The sequence below is a fragment of the Euprymna scolopes genome, chromosome 28 (assembly GCF_053919585.1).
Source record: "Euprymna scolopes isolate OS-2025 chromosome 28, ASM5391958v1, whole genome shotgun sequence".
NCBI classification, from domain to species: Eukaryota; Metazoa; Mollusca; class Cephalopoda; order Sepiida; family Sepiolidae; genus Euprymna; species Euprymna scolopes.
The window spans coordinates 82,901,153-82,927,825 of NC_136509.1; the positions used below are offsets into that span (position 1 = coordinate 82,901,153).

At 33.8% G+C, this 26,673-nt stretch overlaps 1 protein-coding gene across 50 annotated transcripts in view; it reads left to right on the forward strand.

Moving 5' to 3' along the window:
• Positions 1-26,673, forward strand: part of LOC145249698 (uncharacterized) — a 369,665-nt gene that overhangs the window by 100,485 nt on the left and 242,507 nt on the right. For all 50 annotated transcript variants that reach the window (XM_080111510.1, XM_080111534.1, XM_080111516.1 and 47 more), the window contains exon 2: positions 12,728-12,943. In XM_080111510.1, the coding sequence (XP_079967636.1) occupies positions 12,755-12,943 (189 nt within the window). In that variant the 5' untranslated portion in view covers positions 12,728-12,754. The remainder of the gene's footprint in view (positions 1-12,727; positions 12,944-26,673) is intronic.

The following is a 26,673-nucleotide window of genomic DNA, read 5'->3' on the forward strand; positions in this document are numbered from 1 at the left end:
TGACCCTGAAAATATCGTAAAAATAGAATCAATAAAAAAAATTTTGATAGATTTTAAAATTTAAAAATTGAAAAATACTAAACTCGTAAAATTCACTTAATTTCATTACTGTTAAAAAAAATAAATACTATTTCTATTACTTTTATTAGTTTATTTCGGAAGTATAAACCATAAAGAAAATAAACAACCCACTTTTAAAAGAGAAATTACGAGTTTTTTATATTTTATTCGCAGTTTCGTGTTAGGAGTGTCAAAAATTCCTACAAAAATTCTGATACACCTAATTGAGCACTGAAGTAAATACAAATTGATACACACACACTATATATATATATATATATATATATATATATATATATATATATATATATATATTGATAAACATTTTTTGTTGCAAACAGTTCCTCCTTGCTGTGTTTAGATAATAGTGTTCAATAAAACTTGTTTTTACCTTGACAATTCGGTCTGATGAGACTTAGTCAAAATTAGGGTATAACCGATCGAAACATGTTTGAACATATGTAAACAAAATGTTTTCCTATTTGATTTATCATTTATCCTAGTGTGCTTTTTAACACTTTCATCCACCTAGACTTTTCAATGCTCAAGTAATTAATATCCCTATATATATATATATATATATATATATATATATATATATAATCCCAAATAGTAACCTGTTATGTCCAAGTGGTAATATGCCGTAAATAAAAAGTATACTAAAATAAAAAATCCTTATGCATATTTTTTTTTTTTTTTTTTTTTATTTATTTATTTTATTTTTTTTTTTTTAGATGAGAATTTCTCATTTTGTTCGTAATTTTTACGTTGCAGTTGATAGAACATCCGATCTTCTTCAGGTGAATCTATTTTTTCGATTTGGGAATTTTTGGACTCTAACCCATGAAGAATTTCGGACTAAACTTTTTTTTTTTTTTTTTTTGTGTGCGTTCCTGTTCCCTGTGAACATTAAGCCGAATACTTTGAAGGAAGAGTTTTCCAGTAGTCTATCATTAGCTATGCCTATCAGTGGTTGAGAAGGTTTCTTGTAATTATTAAAGGTGATACGCTTAGTCTTGGCAGCATTGACTGTTCCTATTTACAGTGCCTCCCTACGGGACAGTTAGACAACTGGGTCGTTTATTAACGTGTAGAAAAAGAACAAAAATAAAAATCCTCTCAGTCGTGAAGGATTTCTCCTCCACTGACAGACCAAGAAATTGAAGTGCAGCATCTTCAGAACAGCTACTACACTTTGATCTTGTCCCATTCCACTACAGACTGGAGATCTTCGTCTAAGGCTTCAGCTTGTTCCTTATATATGTGTTAATTTCTTTTCTTTTTGTATGTTATAGAGCGTGGTGTCATCAGCAAATTGTTCTAGTTTCGTCAGCCATGACCATGTAGAAGAATTAACTGATTATAATACACCTAAAAAAATATAATTAGGTTTAAAATTCCGAAAATTCATAAAAAATTGTCCACATGTACTTGTGGCATGACGGATTTGATTAAAAATACTTCTTTAGTTACTGTTTTCAGTCCTTCCACCAGAAGATAATACCTAATAGTGATAAAATTAACATTTTTATCCAGTCATGAATGAGAAAAAGCTGCCATCGTGGATTAAATGTAATGTGAACAAATATCTTGTCGTCCAACTCTCCATTCATGTTGTTCAATAAATCCGGCCTTTTATGTTTCAGTGGTAATGTCTTGTTTGGGGCGAATAGAAGTGGAAAAAAAAAAAAAAAAAAAAAAAAATTAACAAAACAAACAAAAACAGAAATAAAGACTTCAGTTCAAAAAGGTTGGAGGTTACATCGGCCGAAACGTAAAAATAACAAGGTGAAAATAGTAAATTGAATAATACATATTCCTTGATTCTGCACAATAAAGTCTTTAATTTTTTTGTAAATCACTGCTTCCAACATTTGACATATAAACCATTAAGTAGCTATTAAAGCAGTTATTATATTTAGCGAAGTCGAGCCGCTTCCTCTCATTAAAAGTTTCTCAGGGATTAAAAGTCAAATAAATTCTAGTTTTCTCGGTTTGTTGAGAGCTAAACGTTTCACTGTCGGTAAAATTAATTTGAAAATATTGTTTCGTAAAGTAATTTTAAGAAGTTTAAACAGTAAATAATAGTTTGTTTTACAATCCACAAAAATTAGAAAAAGTTGTCAAAAAACAAATATATAACAAATGTTACCTAAGGCAAGATAAGTTGTTCTACCTAGCTGGATAAAAAATAAAACAAAATATTTTTAGAAACCCACTCAATAAATGTCATGCTAACATATATTGGATGGGTTTCTAACAACATTTTGTATAATTTTTAACTCCTTAATGAGACTTCACAAATAAGATACCACACGGCCATTTTTTTCTTGTGCTTGTGTAACGCTCGACACTGCTTGTTTTTGCAAACCGAATAATCATTTAAAACTAAATAAAAGCACTAAGAACTTATCTAGCTAGGTAGAAGAGTAATCTTGCCGTTGGTAACATTTATTTGTTGTATATTGGTTTCTTGAGAACTTTTTTAAAATCTCTGTGGATTATAAAATAAACACAAATAATGTTATATTATTTTTAAAAATTTATTATTCTGAAACTTTCAATGATTTCTATTTTTTTTTTTTTTTTTTTTTTTTAAAGACATTTTTTTAAACTGCTTTTCGAATCCAAACAAGGCACAGTGTCACTTGGATATAAAAGGGCTACTATTTGGGATAAAATTTACAGGGATACTTATGTAAGTAGGGAGCAACATGTCTGTTCACATTACACTTGAGCTTCTGCATATCAGTACAGTCAGGTAAGCAGCCTCCAAAGTCTAGTAGTTTGACGAAAAACCTATTTGAGTAGAAGATTTTGCGGCATGTAGGGATCTCTAAAATGTAGGGGTGGGATTTTGATGCTTGCCGCATTAGTCGTTAGTATATGTGGAAGGGGTACAACGGTTTGGAGTTCGTCAGAGCATTTTTCATTAAAATACTTATAAAATAGGCACAGGGATGCAACGTTTCATTGACGGAACAGAAGTTGGAGTTTGGTTGACAAGTTGGGCCCTATTAGGTTGGCAACTCTTTTTTTTTTTTTTTTTTTTTAAACCCTGTCTAGAAGTGAGAATAGTAGCAAATGCATTAGTTCAAATGTAGCAACAATACTCTATTCATGGGTGAATGGTGGCCTTGTAGGGGTACAGGATACTCTCAGGCATAAGTAACTTTCTAGCATGGTAGAGAGAGCCCACCTTCTTCATAGCAGCTTTGGTAATGCTCTCAATGTATTTGTTCACACTCATGTTTCCCGTGAACGTTAAAGTGAAGAGGTTGAACGAAGAGCTTTCAGGTAGTTTATCATTAATCATGCCTATCAGTAATTGAGAAAGTTTCTTGTAATTATTAAAGGAAAAAAAATTTAATCTTGCCAGCATTGAATGTTACCATCCATTTATATCCCCATTCCAATACAAACTGGAGGTCTTCATCTAAGGTTTCAGCCTTTTCCTTAGATACGTATTCATTTGTATTTTTTAAATTTTTTTCCTGTTATAGAGTGTGGTGTCATCAGCAAATATATCCATCTCAAAGACAATTTTATCAGAGAGGTCATTTATGAATATGAGAAATACTAAAGGTCCAAGGATCGACATCTGAGGCAACCTGCATTTATATGGTTGTTTTGACGTACGATCAACCTGGATTTTTATTCGTATAAAATGTGAGGGGATTCTGACTTTACTTAATGCTCATCAACAAGTTGTTGTATTCACAAGTGGGTGACCCCTTACGGGCAATACCTACAGCCGGAGGATATTTTTCCATAGAGATTATACCACTCCTGTAATGACCTGTTCCATGTTGATTGCTGTATAAGGCTGGTTCTGTGCTGTTCTAGGAGGTTTACTCTCCCAGGCTTTGCCTTCCCTCTTCTAGAAGGGGTTTGTTTATTGCTAATTTGCCTGGGAGCACCTCTGCCGGGGAATGCCTATGGGGTTGCACAGGCACCTTTGGCAGGGTCAAAGTGCTCCTCCTCTGAAACACTGAATTTTCGATTCCACTTTCAGACCCTAGTGTCGCATTTTATCGTGTTGGGAGAGAAATAAATGCAACCAACAGAAGGAAAGGCAAATTTTTGGGGTGGGGTGGTGAATATAATCAAAAGTCAATTAAATAATTCGTTTTAATAATAAAAACAATTAGAAGATTAAATTCCAAATGTAAGTTTAATAAGTCAACACACTTTTTTTTTTTTTTTTAAACATTTACTTGTTTATAAATCAAACTTTTCAACGTCTTCGTCAAGATAGACACAATTTCCCCCCCCCCCCATTTTTTTTCTTCCCTCATGGCATGATGCCACTAAGAAGAAAAAAATGCGTGCAGTGTTATTCAACAGTGATTTTTTTTTTTTTTTTTTTTAATGTCTTAGCCAGGAGAAAGTCGCGATTTGTTTTAGTTTCTTTAAATGTATCATGAATTGTCTGAATTAATAAACAAGTCAGAAAGTTGCAATCTTATTTATTATGTTTTTAATTTCTTAACACGTTTCAACGGTCTTCATCACTGAATGGCAGTTTCATTAACCCTTGTCCTTGAATGGCTTTCATGCCTTAATAATTGATTCATTAGTATGAAAAAGATTTGTAACACATATGCGCACACACACACACACACGCACACGCACACGCACACACACACGCACACACACACACACACACACACACACACACACACACACACACACACACACATATGTTGGTAAAGTTATGCTGTTTAGATTTTTTTTTTATTTCTTTTGAAATATTTTACCGAAACGGTCAAAGTCCCTATTCATTTACCTTCCCACGAGGGCAGAGTTAGACACAGGGTCGGTTTTTAATGTGGGGAGAATCCAGCCCCCCCCCCCAAAAAAAAAGCACTCTGGATTTGGATAAAAATAAAAATTGCCCCAATTTGGAAAGATTTCTTCATTGACCGAGGGGAGAAAAGGTGGAATGAAGTATCAGACTAGATACTTAAAAAAAAAAAAAAAATAGTTCTTAGGTGATTTTGATAATAAGTCTTTATACACTGCAGCATGCTTATCACAACTAGTGTTCTGCTATTTAATGCATCTTTTAAATTGCTTATTTTTAAGGTTCTTATTTAGAATGACATTTTAAAAAATAATACAGAAAAATCTTTGATGCATATACTCTTCACGGAACAAAGATGTCATATTCCAGAGAAGTCTTTGATTATTGAATTAATTTGGAATTATTTTGGAGATGAGTTATTTGTATCGTTTTATTGTAATTAGTTGTTATCCTCATCTTTTAGTTATTGTTTCCATGACATTTCGGCCAATTATTCCTCTGGCCTTCATCAAGTTAACCGCGACGGGATAGGAATGTCGAATCCTCCAACTACATTCACAGCAATTGCTGCCTTCAATAGCTGTTGTCATCTCACCACGGTTTGGGTGGGATTGAAACCGCTACCTCCAGATAATGCTCACCTGGAATTGTAGCTATTCTGCATCTCTATCCACTGCGCCACGGGCCCCAAAGGGCGATCAAGGTTGTATTTTTTAGTCTTATAAATCCATTTTTGATATTTTTTGTTTTTCCAACTGTCAGGTTCATACCGATTGTTATATTATTGAATTGATTTTGAATTCTTTCGGAGATGAGTAAATTGTATTGTAATTATTTGGACGATTATCCTCATATTTTAGTTGTTGAAAACAACAACTAGTTAACCTGACGAAGGCCAGAGGAATAATTGGCCAAAATGTTTTGAAAACTAGAATATGAGGATAGTAGTCCAAATAATTACAATAAAATTATAAAAATCTTTGCTATACATACTCTTCACGAAATGAAGATGTCATATTCCAAAAATCACGTGAATAATCAATTTTTTTTTTTTTTTTAACTAAGAAAATCAAATTTTACGACTAATTGAGTTGGTGTTTTCGTCGGCCATGATGAAATAAGGGGGAGACAACTCAATTCGGAGTATCTAGATCAAAATCAGCCTGGTGATTTAGTATTAAAAATCATAATACTTGATCAAATATGCTGTCTTAAACAGGTTTTGCATCGGAATGTCTCTTGTAAGTGTCAAAAATCATTAATCGAAAAATCAGATTAAAGAAGGAACAGTCCAATTTTAAACAAAATTAACTATATATAAAAAAGGCAAAACAACCGTGCGCATTTTTTTTTGTATATTCAAGAAAGGCTTGGGGGGGTGTTCTCGAGAAGGTTACTATTCTGGAGAACTTTTTATATACTCCCTAGATTATAATATGTACGATTTGCGAATGGATGTTGTCTCTACATTTATTTTGATTGACTTTTATAAAATCCCCTCTATTCCGTCCTTTCGTGTGTTTGTTCATCTTTTTTGTATGGATAAAGTGAAACTCATCGAAGCAAAGCCGTCAGCGACCTTTCGTGCTCGGACGTCTTGAAAACGATTAACTTTGATCAATGTGGGGAAAACCCCTTCATATCAAACAATTGCTCTTCATTTGGAGAGCTCCCCCCTTCTTTGGGGAGTTGGTTTTCCCCAACATCATGGGGAAAACAAATAAAATGGCAGAAAGCGTAAAGCTTAACTGGCCTTCAGCCAACTTTCGTTTCTGCACCTGCGTGATTCTTAACTTGTGCAAGTCAACTTTTTGATTGACATCGCTTAATTTAAACGCTTTTCACTTCCTGTGGTGTTAAAGCGTAGCGGTAAGATGTCAGGATTTCTTTCACTTTCTTTTCCGCCTTCGCATCACTGGTTCGTCACGGGTTCAAGCCTGCCTGCCTATTGACACTTTTTTTTTTTCTTTTTGTGCTCAATGCACACCTCCAAACACCCGGGCAATGCTGGGTACTCCTGCTAGTCATCTTGTGAAAGCTAATGTCACAATTGTATTTGAGAAGTTTTATCATTGCACAAGCAGAAGGGCACAGAATATAAAATCAACAGTAAGTTCTTTGATAAGACAGGGGCACAATCGAAACATGATACTTGACTTTTGAATTTCAAACTCTAATTCAATTCATCTATGTATATAAAAGGCAAAACGGATGCGAGCATTTGTATGAAAGGCTTTTTAGATTGGGGTTTAGCTGTCAGTTAAATTTCGTAAGAAGTTTTCCTATATTTCTGAGATCATAATATCTGAGATCTGCAAATGGACACCGCCCCCCCCACCTTCTTTTTATCGAAAAAAAATTGCCGCCGTCTTGAGTGTTTGTTTGTCTTGCGAAACTTTGAACGCAAATGACAGAAAGCGGGAAGCTTACCTGGCCCACGGCCAGATTTAAAAGCAACTTTCATTTCTGTGCATGCGTGGCGACTCCTATGATTCGTAAGTTAATTACCAACTTGTTGAATTCATTATCTTCTTTGGTCTAATGGTTAGGGATGAAGACTAATTATCTTGCGTTTTCGAGTTCGATCCCACTTCTCTTTCTTTTTCCCCCCCCCCCCGTTCTTGTGCCAATATCCTCCACCTGGGCAAAAATTAATTACCAACTCATTGAATTCACTATCCTCTTTGGCTTAATGGTTAGCGTGGAAAACTAATTACCCACCTCTCTATCTTTTGTTATTATTATTTTAACCATGTGGAAGCCATTCTTAACATCGCTCCATCCTTGTGCCAATATCCCGGGCAACGCTGTGTACTCCCCGCTAGTTTTATATAAAAATAATTTTATAAAATCAACTGTTGGATGGCATATGAAGCTTCCTCGGTGCACTGTCTAGGGTTTCCAACTAGTGATTTGATTGAAGGATGGGCAATTTCCCTGGTTTCGATGACAATAAAAGTATCGTGTGGAACATTCATTGATCTTCGTTCAGTCCCGGGCAACGTCGGGTTTTCCTGCTAGTTTACAAATAAAAATAATATATCCCAAATTAAAGGTATTCAGGAGATAAAACATGAATTAAAGCGAGGTCGACCTCTTTCTTTCTTTGACAGGTTAACTCTAAACCCTTAATTCAAGTTGATTTCAAATGTCTTCACCCCCTCTCCCATTCCTTATAGTTGTGTAATGTAATCATACTGACCCCTTCATCCGTCTTTCTGTTCTTTTTTCTTTTTCGTTGCTACTTTACCTCTCTCTACTCCTCTCATTTATCCTGTTAAGTCTTGATATTCTCTTTCCTCCTATTGTCTTCTATTTTGAATCTAAAATATCACTTAATGTCACCCCTCTCACTTAAATTTAGCGTTTTAATATTTTATTTTTATAAACAAAAAAAAATATATATTTCACTTTCATTCAAGAACCAGATGCCTTCGGTGGCAAATAAATTTTACTGTTGCCTGATGAGTGACTTTTGCTTTCTTGCAAACCAATTGTTCGAAACATTAGCATGTAGCAACTATGTAATATTTGTCTCCTTCTATCTATCTATATATATATATATATATATATATATATATATATATATATATATATATATATAAGGAGCAAATAATTTAAAATATTGCAGACACATAAATATTTCAGACAATAATCTCCATTAAAAAAAATGTTGTGTATGTAGTGCTGCCCTACTTTCCTACCCCCCCTCTCTCCCCTCATTACTTTTATTATCATAAGGATTAACTTTCCTCTAAACAACTATGATTGATAACGTTAGTTAGACATGCGTAGGAAGGGCTGCTCCCTGCATGCCAACAGGTATGTGCAGTACAGGGATATAGCCTACTTGCCTGAACAAGGTAACCATCGGGACCTTCTCAGGTAACCCCCTTGCCTGTCAAATGGTGGTGTTACTTCTGTCTCTTGTGAGCTGAAATAGAAATCACAACTTTGTTGGAATCTGTTGCAGCGGTAAACAATCCAATGTAGAATTACCGTTTAGAAATATTCACACATGCATTATTCAGCATGGTGGTTTGTGCAACAAGTTTGCCGATTAGGATATATAAGGATTCGCCCTAAATGCACGACGAGTAAGCCTTCTAATATTCCAAATCACAACTTAGAAAAAAAAAGGAGGGGGGCATGGAATTTGAGTAGGTTGATCTAATAATGTTTCTCGAGCGCTTTTTCTTTTTATGTTCACTCCCTCTCTCGAAATGTTCACATTATTTTAAGGTTTCACACTCTTTTCCTCATTTCGTTTGTTGCCATTTTCATTGTTTCGGCTGCTATATTCTTTGGCTTTCTTCACGTGCCTGGTGGAAATCCCCCCCCCCCAAAAAAAAAGGAGCTCTTTGCATTGGATCAAAAATAAAAATCACCACTGTCCTCACTGACCAAGGACAGAAAAGACTGCCAGTCTTTTCTGTAGCATCAGAACAGACACTACACTTTGTTCCTTGCTAAGTTTTATCTCTTTGTCTGCCTCAGTTTTTCTTGCACAATTCCTATTGGCTATATATATATATATATATATATATATATATACACACACACACATATATACACACGTATATATACACACACAACAAAGTGCAGTATATATGTAGTCACTGTTAAGTAAGGATAAAAGACACTTGTAAGATATAACGAGATCGACAGTGAAATAATCAATACTATGAAATGATATTTTGATTAGGTATGAAGACTTTATAAGTTTTATTGATATTAGATTTGAATATGGCCATACTTTGGCTCTCGGGGAAGCAATCCTGTGGTAACATATTCCACCAGTGGCAAAAAAAATTTTTTCTCAAATTTTATACCCTGAACCACCAGCCTTAACCCAAATGTTTTGAGTCAGTTGTTGCTATTTTCATATCTGAACACTCCCCTTTGTGGGAGCTGGTTTTTCTCACCTGCTGTACTGCATCTTGCTGCTGTAAGAACAAAACATTTTTTTTTGTGTCTGTGCAAACAAATCTAATGTAGATTGTATCATCAGACTTTGGGCTTTACAGCCAATGTATAAGTGTAAGAACAATTTATGAAACTGGTAGGTTATGAAAACTCTTCAACAAGAACTTGTTCTTTTTTAAAGTCCAAAAGAAATGGTAGTAGGCAGGCAGACTCGAACACATACCGTGAAGGAAGAAAAAGTGAACCCCCCCCCCAAAAAAAAAAACATGACGTCTTTACTGTTGCATCCATCGTCTAACCGGAAGTGGTGAAGGTTTAAATTAAGGCTAGTCAATTGAAAAGAGGGAATGACTTTTGAAAATATCAGCAAAAAAAGCGACCCCTCCCTGTAGAAAAGTGCCTAGTTGAGGGTGAAGGAATTAATGTTTTCAGACAATTTTTTGATATTTGTCATCTGCAGGGTTGAGCTTCGAAACGATACCAATCTCGTGAAAATCCATCACCTCTGTTGAAAGTTTTAGGCAGATATACATACATACATTAAACAGATAGGTGAGATTTATATTATAGATTATATTTTCTCTTCTTTTCTATAAATAAAATATTTATGTATTGTTTATAGAAATGATAGAAAATTAATCTCCAGATAAAAATGTACCTTGGCTTGATGATCTGACTGTTGTCCCAGGTTTGCATTTATAAAGGTATTAATACCTGGAGGATTTGGATTATTGACTAAATGATCTGAATTGTATACTTTTTCCCTTTTGTAATTTTCCTCTTACATTATCCAATTGTCACATAGAACAATTTGTTTGGTTGAAGAAATCAGGAATTGAATTTTAAGATCACTGTTGGACAATTATCTTCTTCTTACTAATGTAAAATATAAATCTCACCTGTCTGTTTAAATGTATGTATGTATGTATGTTTGTATGTCTGCCTAAAACTTTTGACAGAGGCGACGGATTTTCACGAGATCGGTATCATTTTTGAAGCTAGACCCTGCGGACGACAAATATCGAAAAGTTAGCTAAAAACATGTATTCCTTCACCCTCAACAGGGCACTTTTCTACAAGGAGGGGTTGGTTTTTTTTTTTTTTTTTTTTTTTTTTTTTTCTTCAGTATTTTCGAAAGTCATCCCCTCTTTTTGATTAACTAGCCTTAATTTAGACATTCATCACTTCCGGTTTGGCGATGGGCGCAACAGCACAGACATCACCTTTTTTTTCTTTTTTCTTTTTGCACATTCTTTTCCTCCTTCGCACAAAGGGTTCAAGCCTTCCTGCCTGCCTACTACTACTTTTTTTTTTTTTTTTTTTTTTTTTTTTTTTTTTTTTTTTTTTTTGGCTCAACACACACCTCCAAACACCCGGGTAACGCCAGGCATCCAGGCTAGTCTGATTATAAAAGTTAAACAAACTTTTGGTTAGGAGAAAAGTGTAGTATCAGTTCGGATACCCAATTCATCTGTTTTGGTCTCAGTTAGTGAAAGGGAATTCTTTCTATTCTAAGTTTATATTTTTGTTCTAAAGTTTCCCTCCGCAGGGAGGTGGGTTTCCTCCACATTAAAACGCATACCTCCAAACACCCGGGCAATGCAATATAAAACTACTATCATTTACCTTTTTACCTTCTTTCCCTTTTTTAATTTATACTTTTACATTATCCAATTGTCACATAGAACAATTTGTTTATTTGGTTGAAGAAATCAGAAATCGAATTTTAAGATTACTGTTTGACAATTTTTCTTCTCATTAATCATTTATTATATAAAGGATGTGTATGTATGTGTGTGTGTGTGTTTGTATGTCCAGCTAAAAGTACAAAACTCGCTACCCTGTATTTTGACTTAATTCGAAAATTCATAAACTGTAAAATATATCAAGACTTTCTTATTGCCTAACTTCAAATGTCAATGTTAATATCAGCCATTCCTCTATGACTTACTATTTAATATATTAATTTAAAAAACTTTTCATTCATAAACATGAGACAAAATGAAAAGTTTAAACTACATTTATCATCCCAATGAATGCATTGACGATGATACGTATGACTTTTAGAAGGCGAACCATTAAAAGATACATCTGCCTTACTTAAAATAAGTTAGGTTTATTTTTGGGTTCTTTAAAAAAAAAAAAAAAACACCCAATATTTTTGCTGATGAGGAGACTTTGTTTTAAAAAACTATATGATTAAATTATTGTCCAAGACCCATTTTCTATCATAATAAAAACATTGTTTCTGAAACGATTGTACAATTTATTGATTTTTTTTGTTCTTCCGTATGAAACCGATTTTTAATTATAAATTATCAATCATCTTACTCAAAACACACGCACATATATATATATATATATATATATATATATATATATATATATATATATATATACACATGTGTGCGATTCAGATAGTTTTACTGTATCACATCTCTTCAGTGTGGCTAGACAAGTACCATCCCAAGCCTAGGATCAAACCAACACCCATAGATTTGATAGTAGCTCTGCTCAATAAGCAACAGAATCGATGCCACTGGCAATGATATTTAACAAAGCTTTATACAAACATTGACTGCCACTCTCACAGTGCTCAATTAAAAAAAAAAAAAATTTTTTAAATTTATTTTTAAAGAGCTTTGCATTCATGCTAAAGCAGTAGTGGGCGATAACATTATCAAGAATGCTCAACCAGAGAAGTGGGGAGCTTTTATAGTCCTCCACCATCCCTGTATCACAGCTCTTCAATGTTGTTTCCGCTTTGGTTATGCTTAATAACAAGAATTGATGCATGTTTTGAAAAAAAAAAAAAAAAAAAAAAAAATTGCATTTCGATTCGTTTGTTTAAAATAATTTCTACATTTTTTATTTTTTTATTTTTTTTTAACTTGAAATATTTTAAAATTTATATTCATGTATTTTTTTCTTCAGGTTGAAGGGGAGGACTATTGAGCAGCAATGTCAGCTGTGGCCATTTTCTCATGTAGACCAAATTCACACCCATTCCTCGAGCGGCACATATCTCTCCATGAACCAGTCAAAGTAGGCAGATCTGTAGCTAAGGCTCGCCCATCACCCACCAATGGCACATTTGACTGCAAAGTTCTGTCAAGGAACCATGCTATGCTTTGGTATTCTAATGGAAAGGTAAGCACTTATACCGTTTTTTGTTATTGTTTTTATTTTATTTATTTAAAATTTTTTTTTTTTTTTTTCATTTTTTTTTTTTTTTTTTTTTACAAAAAAAAAAAAAAATCAATTTAAAACAAAAATGTGGCTTAACCTCTGTGGAGAGTTTTGTGTTTGAGAGTGTATGGGGGGGGTATGTGTATACATATAATATATATATATATAATATAATTATCCACTGACATGTGTCTCATAATCTCGACTCATCAGAGTGGCTGAATCTGATGAGTCAGAGACGGCAAAACACGTGTCAGTGGATAATTATATACAAAAAAAAAACAATACATATGCCGCTCCCCATTTTGGGGTACCAAATTGGTCAAAGGGAAAATTATTCTTAAAAACTCGAATATTTCTTGTCATTAAAATAATCATTTCCAATCAAAACTCTGTGTTTTATCCCCACCAACTTTTTCGAAAATGCTCCACACATAGATACATGTGAACAAAAACGTAAAAAAAAAACATGTGGCCATAGCTAAAAAAAACTTGCCCTGATTGAGCAAAACCAATATGCTTTTTGAATTCAGCACATCAGATTCATCCTGAATCAGCTGAAAGGGGAAGACGACAAATTTGTTGATCAGTGTCATTCTTTTATATCTTCATTTTTATTAAATCAAAACTAGATTGGCTTTTACTGAACATAACAAAGATGTGTTTATAGAGCAGAGAAACATTTACAAAAGGAATTTGGACGTAATGGTCTCGAGCAACGGCGGGTCTGTATAGCTGGTTTTCTTTTATATAGTCTGTTTTTCAGCTGACTACAACTAGGTTGTCTTCAAGTCCAACATAAACAAATTCTTGATGAACCGCCCCCTTAAGTAATCCAATCTACCAAATTTCCATTACTAACTATTACTACGATATTATCCCATTGATTACTGTACACTCAATAACCTTTATCCTTGAGTGGCCTCCGGGGCTTGATAAGTGGTGACTCCTATGTAAAAAAGTATATATCTATGTATATAAAAGGCAAAATGTGTGCACACATTTTATGTATGTCTGGCAAAGGCTTTTTTCACCGGGCTTCTCGGGTGGGGTGGGGGGGTTATTATTTCTTAAAACTTTTTATATACCGTTTGAATGATAATATCAAGGATTTGCGAACACGCGTCATGTCTAGATTTATTTACATCGACTTTTATAAAAATCCTGATATTTTGCTGTGTCGCCTATTTGTTCGGCTTTTTAGTCTAAAGTGAAACTAAATTGAAATTGTAAGTGTTCTCTGCTTTTGTTCCGGAATGTCCAGAAAGCAATCAGCTTTTGATCAATGCGGTAGAAACCATCATATCAGACAATTGCTTTCATTTAGACACACCCATTTTCTATGGGAGCTGGTTTTCGACCCAACATCTTGGAGAAGCAAAACCAAAACAAACTTGACTGGGGGATTGATGTTTGACCTAATTCTCTTTTTAGTTTAATCATCACGCTTTTTTTTCACTTTCGCCTCAAGGATTTGGGTTCGAACATACCTCTCTCACCCGAACTATTTTATTTATTTTTTTTTCAAATACCCGGGCACCGCTGGACTGTATTTATTGCATCACGTTCGTTTTTTTTTTTTTTTTTATTGTTCCCCCCCCCCCCCCGATTTTTTTTAGAAGTTTAAAAAAATTTTTTTTTTTTTTTTAAATAATATTTAAACAGGGTTATTACTTCGCTTTGTTCTACTTTTACAACCTCCCTCCCCACCACACACACCTAAACACCCGGGCAACGCCGGGTACCCCCGCTAGTATATATATAAAGGGCAGTTATCTGTGTATATGTCCAACTAAAAATAAAACAAACCAGAAAAGAAAATTACAAAACAAACACTGACAAAGTTGATACATTTTTGATTAGTATTGCCCTGCATGAACAGTATATATAAAATTCAGAAAAAAAAAAAATTCTTTGATCCTGAACTAACAGATTTCATCAGGGGAGGTCTGTTTTTAAATCATGTTATGTACTAAAGAGAAGTGATTATTTTTATTTTTTTTAATCAAAGTTAATTCTCTTATGCTGACTCATTCTCTGAAGAATCAATATAAAGTAAAGTTGTGTGTGCATGTGTGTGCGTATCCAAAGAGAGGATAGGGAAGGGAGAAAGAAAAAAAACCTAGAAAGATAGAAGTTTTAATAGAGATATGTTATACTTCTACCCTGGGTAACCCTGCTAGTCTATAAATATAAGTTATAGAGCACAGAAATATTTACCAAAGAGGTTTGAATGTAATGGATCCCGGGCAACGCTGGGTCTGTACAGCTGATTGTCTATAAATACAATATGGTCCCTGCACAAGAAAAGATTTGTACTTTGGAAATGGATCTAATTTTGTATTTCTTAATCGGCTTCTTTTTCTCTTGCTTGCTGGTCAACCTTTTGGAATCGGATGATTTCTGAAGCCTATTGTTCTCTTTTATCTTAAGAAATTTCTCTGCTTCCATTCAACTCGTTCTTCCAAAGAATTCTTTTCATTCCAATGTTTGCTTAATTACCAGCACCAATATATCCTCCATGTTGCTAAGAAGACTCGTTCTTGAAGCGTAAGTTGATTCTATTTATGTATTTAGGATTGTTATCGCATATAATATCCACTAACGCATTCCATGTGGACAGTACTTGTTTTGAACCGAATTGAAAATTTGAAACACTTGTTATTATATGAAGTTGTGATCTAAGTGCTCCAAATTTAGCTAAGGTCAACAAATCTACATAAAACACAGATGTATGTATGTGTCTGTGTTAAAATATTTAATCAATAGAATATTGGCTCTTCTATATATATAAATATGAAATCTGCATAAATTAAAATATATTGTATTTTACAACTGTGCAACTGCTAATCTATCTATCTATCTATCTATATATATATATATCTTCTATCTATATATATAAAAGCGAAAATGTGTTTATGTTTGTTTGTGTGTGTGCTAAAAACTTTCGACAGACACAACAAAAATTCACAAACTTGGTCTCATATGAAAGCCCCACCTTCCGGACGAAAAATATTGAAAAATTGGCCCAAAGTGACCATCAGAAGTGCGTCAACTGATCGATTTTCTGCAGGAGGGGCCCCCCAAAAAAGTGACATTTTAATGTTAAACATTACATATTTTTAAATCGATTTATAACTGCCCAAAAAATACGGCTGCCAAACTCTTCTACATAAAATATACACGCGGCCGTTTATTTTGGGTCAACTTGTATTTAAAACCCGCTGAGTCATGTCACGTGAATATGAAATCTGCATAAATTAAAATATATTGTATTTTACAACTGTGCAACTGCTAATCTATATATATATATATATATATGTATATATATATATATATGTATGTATATATATATATATATCTTCTATAGATATAAAAGGCAAAATGTGTGTAACCATTTCGTGTATGTCTTGCAAAGGCTTCTTTCGCACACGCTCCCGGGGTCGTTACGATCGCTTACAACTGTTTATATAGCCTCTAGATAATAATATCTATGATTTGGGAACCCGGGTCGCCTCAATATTTATTTACGTCGACTTTTATGAGACTTGCGCTATTTCGCTCTGTTGACTGTTTGTCCTGCTTTTTAGTATAAATAAAGTGAAACTAAACGGTCCCCTCGTGACGACGACTAGTTCTACACATGCGTCAGATAATGTCATGACCTGATTTACTTTAAATAGTTGAAAAACTGACTAAATTTCATGTAGGTCGCGTTAGGTCAGTTAGTTAGCGCGTTGGTTCATTATCTAAACGTTTTGGGTTCGAATCGTGGTGTGAGATGTCTTTTTTTTTTTTTTTTCCCGATTTTTTAAATTTAAATATTGAACCAGTGTTATTTAAGCCATTTTTTTTTTGTTCTTTTTGGTTTTAACGTTCGTTTTTCTGTTTTCTTTTTTGTTTTTTCGATTTTTACATTTAACATCGTTCGTTTGCCCTACATTAGTTTTTTTTTTTTTTTTTTTTTCGATGTTTTGATTACCTTTTTAAAAAATTATTCATTCGACAGGGGTAGCTTTGTCTTTATCAGCATAGAAATCTTAAGAAATTTGTCATTGTATTCTTAGTCTTACCCATACTCAGACTTGTCTTCAACCTCCAGAAATCGTAGAACTGATTATAACTTTGTACTTTTATCCATTGCACTATGAATCCTTCTATACTCTTCCTTATTTTTCTAGAAAAGGCAACAAGATTCCATTTCCATTTTTTTGTTGCAGGCCATCTACTAGTTGGCCACTTGTGTACAAATCTCAAGAGCATTAGGAGCCTTCTATCATGCCTGAAAGTGAGTGTTCAACGAGTGAGATCGGAGATGTGCCGCTGTACAACTCCTGCTCTCTACTGATCTAAGTTATGACAACAGGACCATTGCCAGCACCCTCAAAATGCAAATCCAGATAACAGGAAAGTGCCCAGGATGATGAAAACAGTTTCCGGCCACAGTTATAGTTTTTATTGTGGCTTCAAGAAAGAGCCACATCATGCCACCTCACATCCTCAAAGTCAGCTTGAAAGTCAACACCAAAGTGGACCTGGATGTGCTGAAGAGTGTGGTGATCCCCTGGTGCAATCAAGTGGCTGCTGGCAGACCCTGGGTGTGGTAGAAGAACTCTGTGCTGACCCACAAGTTCAGAGACCGAGGCTTGGCTTTAGAAGTGCCACGACTTTGTACCTTTTTCTCTCCAACCCCCTCTTTCCTGACCTGAACCTACCGAACTACCTTATTTGGTCATATATTGAGAACATTACCAACATAATCTCCCACAACACCAGGTCATGGATATGACCTAAAACTCTATCCGATGGTGCGGCCCCACCTTGCGGGCTTTGGAGAGTGTGGAGCCACCCTTTAATTGCCATTGCTCCCAGGTCCACTCTGACCCGGAATGGTAGGACCTATTAGGGTCCCAACTATGGGTTAAATAGAATCTGACGTTAAAAAAAATAATATACTTCATTAAAAATCGTTCCTGAAAATAACTAGATTCGGCATTAAATAACCTGAAAAAGGTTGATATGCCGTAAAACAAAAACAACCAACCAACAACCGACCCACAACACCAAAGTCAGCTTGATCGCTGCCATTGGCTGGTGATTGTGAAAAAGACATGCTCCCAGTTCCGAATCCGTATCGATGTAGTGATTGATGCTGGCTACATTAAATAGATGTCAGCTCTACTACATAATCAAGTTACCTGAACTGATTTTGTTTCAATAAAAGTTTTAAAATAAAGCTGTAGTGTTTTTTTTTTTTTTTTTTTTTTTTTTTGTTTTTTTTTTTTTTAGGGTGACAACTTTATCGTTCCACCTTGTATTTCTACTTGGGTTTGGCTGGTTAAAATCTAACGTGCAATGTTTGTGTTTGAAGACATTTCTCAGTGATTTTATCATTACTGTTTTCTGTAGTATCAAAAGGAGTACCTTTATTATTATTATTTGCAATTCCGTATCTTGACAATCCTACTCTCCAGCATGATATCTCATAGAGTTAGATTCTATGCATTCCTGCAAATATATGCTGCAGTATGATCGGTGTGATTTACTTTTTAAATGAGCTATTTTAGAACCATTACCGAAATTTAGATGTAATTACGTTTTTCTTAATTAGTTTGCCAACATTTTCAAACCTCATGCGAGATGGGATTGGTCTTCTGTCAATATTGACTTTCCACTCATTTGTCGTTTATAAAAACTTGAATTCTTAACGTCTCTACCAGTTTTCCTGCCTTGTGAATAAAATGTTTGTTTTAATAAGTCGTATTTCGAAGATGATTAAACATAAGCAATCTTTTTTTCTCATTTTCATCTTCAGTAAACATTTTTTTTTATATTTTAATTATAATTATTATTTAATAATAGTTTTTGCCCATTTCTTTTCTTTCTGGCTTTTCTTTTTCCATTTTTTTCTTTTTCCATTTTTTTCTTTTTCCATTTTTTTCTTTTTTTCCATTTTTTTCTTTTTTTCCATTTTTTTTCTTTTTTTCCATTTTTTTCTTTTTTTCCATTTTTTTCCTTTCTGCTTTTTCCTTTCTGCTTTTTCACTTTTTTTCTTTTTTTTGTATTGGGTCTTTTCTTTTTTTGTATCTTTCGGGTTATTTTTTTTTGTTTGTTTTTCTGAGATTTTCGTGGGGGGGGGGGGTGGTTCGTTTTTGGTTTTCATGAGTTTTTTTTTGGGGGGGGGGGTTCTCGGGTTTTTCGGTTTTTTCTATTTTTTTTTCCCCATTTCGTTTTGTATTTTCTGCTTTTTTTTTATTTTGGTAATTTTGTGTTTCTGTTTTTTTTTTTTTCTTTCCCTTTTCTCGCTTTTTTCTTTTCTAATTTAAGCATCTTTTATAAATTTATAATTTAGGTCATGTAATATCAGCTTTTATTGATATCATCTGTTATAATCAATATTTACATATGTGCATTTAACTGCTCAACTATTGATTCTTTATATCTTCCTAAGTGCAAGGATTTCCCTTTTGATTTGCACATCTTTTGAACTTTATTTCTTTTTTCACATCTCAATGGCAATTGTAAAAAATAAAATATATGTTTATTTGTGTATCTATATATTAATATGCACAATCGTTATCATTTACAATATAACTGTCTTTGTATGTGAATTTCAGTAACGGTAAACATGGGAAGGTTGAAACATGCGGGTGAGGGCTGCATATAAATGAGGGAGGGAAGAAATAATAAACAAGTGTTTTGAAATATCTTAATATTATACGCTTTCACTGTGAACAATAATTTTACGCCCCCCCCCAAAAAAAGTTCAGTTTATTTACTAAACAGGTGTACAGTTGTTTCTGCTAAAACTGATATTTTTATATATAGTTAGTTTATTATTATGTTACTACAAGAACTCATCAGCGCTAAGAATATACATAAAAAAACAAACACCAAAAAGTCAGATCCAGTATGATACATTCATAATTTAGATGATTTTGCTTCTGTACTACCTAGCATCGTATGCTATGTGCCACCTACTTAATCCAGATTCATCAGTACAAATAGTTTGAGTTTTACAGTACAATTATTTTAATAAATGCACTAACCTTAGATGTTCATATTTTTGGTGTATTTTTTTCTTTACCTGTCCGTAACATTGTTTTGACTCCCTATTGCTCAGCCATGTGGTATTATTAAAATTACAAGTTCCTCACACACACACACACACATATATATATATATATATATATATAAGATCAGACCAATATTAGTGCCATCAGTTTCAAAGGAGACTAATATTTGGTCACGTATGCCGGTCTCTCTTCATCCTTTTTATTATTTTTCAGAGACTGAAGAGAGACTGGCATAGGCGATCAAAGACTGGTCCCTTTTGTTTTGGATTTGAAACCAATAGTATTGATGTTTTTCTGATTTTCTGTGACACTAACATAAATATTATACTCTTATTTTGATATCTTCTTTATAATCAAGCACTTAGCTGTGGCTCTCTTCCACATACTGTGTGTGTGTATATATATATATATATATATATTTATTAAGTAATGTGATTTATAATTTAAAATTTAAAAATCAAATTTTAATTAAATTAAAAATCCGTTTCATAAGAAGGAACAACAACAAAATCAATTATCTGTACGATCGTTATGAAACGGATTTTTAATTTAATTAAAATTTGATTTTTAAATTTTAAATTATAAATCACATTACTTAATATTGAATTAGCTCTAGGACATTTAACTATCGAGCTTATTATATATCTAAATTACAACGAGCACTTTCTATTTCCTGTAACTAGTAATTTCACTGTTACATTAATGTTACATTAAAATACACTCAGCTCTTTAGACTATTGTTCTAATCTCCTTTAAATTATATATATATATATATATATATATATATATATATATGGCATAATTGCGTTGATGCGCTGGTTCTCGTCAGATCACGAAAGTTAAGCAACAGTGAGCCTGATTAGTACCAGATGCATGACCATTTGGGAAGGCTAGGCACTGTGCCAGTGATGTAGAAATTTCCAGGTTGGTATCTGGAGGCACATTAAATTCACTGTGAGCGATACACCCCCAGTCTTTATTGACATGCATCTGTGTGTTCAACTCTTCTACAGCCTACACTACTGGACCGATCTTGACCAAATCCGGCATGATGATGGTCCCCCCCCCCCACCTAGGGATGATGCACACTATTTTCCAAGGTAACGGTCAAAGCCTATGTTTATATACTCTCCTACGGTCCACACCACTGGACTGATCATGACCACACCTGATGTGATCGTAGTTTCCGACCTAGGAATGGTGCACATCATTTTTCAAGGTCAAAGATTAAGGTCAAATTTGGTGTGGCTCTTCAGAAACTCTCCTACCTGAGGATAGTGCACACCAAGTACAGGTTCGCCACCATCCCACGGCCGTTACCATAACACCGGCCAACTTTGTGAATTTGAATCAAATACCCGCCTCCACTCTATCCTCTCAACCAATCTTCATAGTTCATAGTTGGATTTCAGTCACTTCAAGAAGTAGTGAAAATTTTTTTTAAACACCTTAAGCAATAGTTGCTTTTACACCATCCACTTACTGCAAGGATGCTAATAAAACTGGTACCTGAGCATATAACAAAGTTCTGCACAAAGCATGGGTATCTTTGCTAGTTTGTTAATATTAGACTTAAAGACAACCGTGTTGTAGTCGGTAGAGAAGCAGTCCAACAATATTGTTCTACAGATGGAAGTTTTTGGAAATAAAGTATCCTTATAGAAGTTTTGTTGTGTTTTAGGTACACATAGGAAACATGCCATAATGCATAGGCGAGTTCTTGCTATGAATGTTTTGCATGGACTGATTATGAGTAAACCACTTGTTCCTGCACTGGGCAACATTGCCGCCGACTCCAATGCTGTGTGCCCGAGATTTCATATCGTTCATCTCTTCTGTCCGTGTCGTCATCTATCATATTGGTGGCCACTGAGAGGTGTGTGCACGGGTTTGCAAAAAAAAAAAAAAAAAAAAAAAATCAAACAAAATATAAACTCTGATACTGCACTGTGTTTGTATGTGTGACACGATTGACCCTCTGAAAGCTAACGTCTGCATCTTAATAGTCTGAGACCATGTTCATATAAGTTGCCATCAAATTCTTTCGATCTTCTCTGAGCCACAACTAGCGTTCAACTGTCTAACTTGAAATTCTCCTGAACCGAACTCCATGTGTTGCAAACCACATTGCCGCTTCTAAAACTAACTAAAATATATTGACCAATCTTGTTTTCCCATTCACCACAACACCATGATTAACAATCCTATTTCAACTTTTGTGTGTGTTGGTGAACAACTAGCTATGACTTTTTTCTGCCATAAACATTCTTTTTTTTTTATATTATTTTTTCCTTGTGTTTAAAAAAAAAAAAAAATTGTTTTTATTATTCATCTTATATACATGAATTGGAATATTGACAAGGAGTAAATCCTGCATCAGACTAGATATACATATGTAGATGGATGATAACTCAGATGTGGAGAAAGTCTATCTGGATGACAAAGCTATTGTTTAGAAGTTTTGTAATGGTGATACAATTGCAATTCAAGGTGGAACAGGTGCTTGTATGATTGCAAGGGTTTAGAATAGATGGAGCAAGTTGAAGGAACTTCTGTTATTAGTAACCAGCAGAGAGGTCCCACTGTATCAGGCATGTCTTAAAAATTATTGATAACGCTTTTTTTTTTCTTTTCTTTTTTTTTTTTTTTTTTTTTTTTAAAGAAATCATTGAAAACACTTTATAAAATCTTTTAAAACTATTTTGGGAATATTATGCAAGTGAAACCTGATCGAATTAGAGTTGAGGACATGCATTGCATGGAGAGAAATGGGAATGGTTTGATGGCTGTGTAATCTTAGTCTTAATGACAGACTCAGTTCTGACGACTTTGGAGGAAGATTACATCTGGACAGTTACAAGAAAGTGTGTGCAAAACAGGACACTGATGGTATGGTCACATTGAAAGAATAAATAAGAGTTTTAGGGTTGGTAGATATAGAATGGTTGAGGTAGCATTTTCAGTTCAGAGGAAACCAAAGAATACATTGGAGGAAGTGATGAAAATAAACTTGAGAAAGAGGAATAAATAAATACCTGGTCAGAGATTGGTTAGTTTGATAGTTAATTCCTAGAAGCCGTCCAACACATGCGAGTATGTAGAATGGACGTTAAACCGATAATGGTCTTTTTTTTTTTTTTTTTTTTTTTCTATTGTATTAGCGAGGGGTACCCGGCGTTACCCGGGTGTTTGGAGGTGTGTGTGTGTGGGGGGGGGGGTTAAAAAAAAAAAAAAAAAAAGTAATGAGGATCGAACCCGAACCGTTGAGGCAAAGTTGTAAATTAAAATGTGAAAAAAAACGTGCGACGTTAACCATTACCCCACCGCGAGATGCTAACGGAAACACATTTTAATTTATTTAATTACTTGGATTTGGCAGGTGCCCGTTTTAATGAGTTAATGAGGTCAAGTTTGACTGCAGGATAGTATTTACTGCTGAACACTCCCCCCCCCCAAGATGTTATAGGAAAAAGACTAACCCAAATGCGGTGAGCGACAAATGTTGAATATTTATCTTCCTGAAATCGAGCAAATTAAATAGACAGGCGAGCTTCGTTGTTAACTGTGAGATATTACGATTTATGTGATATAAAAAGTTTTAAAAAGCTGTGAAGCGAGCGACCGCTTCTCTGAAAGAAGCCTTTTGTAGACATACAGAAAAAGCGAACATACACACATACATACATACATTTTCGCTTTTATATTTATAGATGACGCATAAAAGCTGTTCTTTATTTAATTTTATGTGTTTCTTTATCTGTTATATTCAAATAAATAGTAAATACTTTTTAATAGTTCAATGTTTTATGTCTGGATTTGAGTGCCTTATCCAGCACAAATGGTTTATATCCCGGATGTTTGAAAAATATGATTTTGGGTTTATGTACTATGTGTAAATAATGAAGGAAGTTTCGATAGATATAGATTTACAAGTTATACATAGATGTAAGGTCTATGCTTTTTCTCAGAATTACTTTTTTTTTTATTAGAAAAGGCGGAATTATGCTTTTTCTTTAAATTCAGAAAAAGTGTTTTTTTTTTTTTGTTTTTTTAAAAAAATTTTTAAGCAATGACTGACAAATCGCTAGAGCACACTAACACAGTAGATAGGCAGTCCAACGGTATTGCTCTACAATGCTATTACTATTTTGCAAAAAAAAAAAAAAGTATCTTAATGGAAGTTTTGTTGTGTTTTATGTACACACAAGAAACTAGGAAACGTGTCATAATGCATAGGCGAGTTCTTTCTGTGAATGTTTTACAAAGAATCTACCCTCATTGTGATAGCATTGCCGATGACTTCAATGCTGTGTGCCATGGAGTTCTTCTTTGAAATTAATTTTTTTTCTTTTTACTTAGCTTGATTAAGAAGAGACAAATTAGAAGGGACCCCCCCCACACACACACATCAGAAATGAGTAGGAAGGGACAATGGTTTCGGCTTTTTTTTTCCTTTGCCATTAGTTACTGCAGACTAAAGACAGGTATTTGAATACCTAATTTGTGTGTAATTGTTTTTTAAACAATTTATAATAATTTTTAATGTTTGGTGTTATTCATTTGTACTGTTCCTATACTATTTTCCCTATATATATGCAATAGTATTGTTGATATTAACAGTAATTAGGGATTTAATTAAAAAAAAAATGATACAGAAAAGATATTTTTTTTTTGTTTGCTTTCTTTCAAAGACTGATTTCTGCTGAATTGCTAGAGATTTGTCTATTTTTTTTTTTTTGTCATTTAGTCTAATATAGACAAAGAGGTTATAGTCAGCTAACATACTTCCTAACTTTTGCCGTGGCTGTTACCAGAGGTGATGACAAGACAAATCAGTTCCTTCACTTTTTTTTTTTTCTCACACCTATATCTTCCCTGTGCGTGTACTCTTAAGTTTTGTTTTTATTACATTTTTGTTATCGAAAGTGCAAATAAAGACTAATTGTGTTATTTTTATCTGTATGATTTTTTAAAATTTCATTGTATTTTTTTTCAATATCATTTTCTTATATTTTATCGCTTCACAATAGAAATACCGAAGAACAAAGTGAAGGAACTGATTTGTCTTGTTACAGCAGCCACGCAGGAAGTTAGGTAGAACGTGAGCTGACTATAACCTTAATATCAACACAACCCAGATATACAGACGATGGGAGAGGATGTGAATAAGAAAAATGAATGAAATAGGGTTGTCTTATATGAAAAGCTGTCACGAGTCACTCTGGTTACTTTTTTATTTAAAAAAAATTTTTTTTTTTATTCTTGTGACCTCATTCAGCTGATTATTATACACTAGCGAGGGGTACCCGGCGTTGCCCCGGGTGTTTGGGGGGGGGGTTTAAAAAAAAAAAAAAGTAAGTATGAGGATCGAACCCGAACTCTTGAGGCAAAGTTGTAAATTAAAGTGTGAAAAAAAAAAAAAAGAAAAAAAAGTGCGATGTTAACCATTGCCCCACCGCGAGATGCTAACGGAAACACATTTAAATTTATTTAATTAGTTGGATTTAGCAGGTGCCCGTTTTAATGAGTTAATGAGGTCAAGTTTGACTGCGGGATAGATGGGAAAAAGACTAAACCACATGCGGCATATTGAATATTTATCTTCCCGAAATCGAGCAAATTAAATAGACAGGCGAGCTTCGTTGTTAACTGTGAGATATTACGATTTATATGTGATATAAAAAGTTTTAAAAAGTTGTGAAGCGAGCGACCGCTTCTCTGAAAGAAGCCTTTTGTAGACACACAGAAAAAGCGAACACACATACATACATACATTTTCGCTTTTATATTTATAGATTATTATGATCATGTTGACACACCAGTTCTCATAAGGTCACCAAAGTTAAGCAATGTTGAACCTGATCAGTATTAGATGGGTAACTACTTGGGAATACCAGGCACTACATGTAGGAAAATATTGACAATTGCTTTACAATAGAAATACTGGAGAACATAAAGTGAAGGAACTGAATTGTCTGGAAATTAGGAAGTATGTAAGTTAACTATAACCGACAAAGAAGGTGGGAATTTAAATATGGACATGTTGGGATGGAGCTAAAATATCTGAGCTATGAGGCTCAGAAAATGAGCATTATGATTAGAGAGGGACTCCTTTGATAGTCGAGGTAAGGGACCTGGTCAGCATTCTGTGAATGTTGGCCTTTATTTCATTGACAAAACAAACAGAAAAATATATCTATATATTTTATATTTTGAAGTAACTACTATATATTGGATACAATATAATAATCAATAGAGAATTGGCTCTATAATAATGAATACGAAATCTGCATGAATTAAAAAAGATTTAAGTGTATTTTATGACCAGGCAACCTCTAGTGTATATGTGTGTGTGTGTATATATAATATATATATATATATATATATATATATATATATATAATGCGCATGTGCTTGTTATTGATAGATGATAGAGTTCAGTAATTATTTTGCCGTCGCTGGGATATATTTCTGATATCATTTCACCTTGACATATCTAATTGATAAACATCTAGGAGAAAGAAACAATACATTCAACATTCATTTTGTGTTGAAAATTATACTATTTTTATTTTATCTGCATAATTGCTTGTAGAAGATCATTTTCTCTCCTCC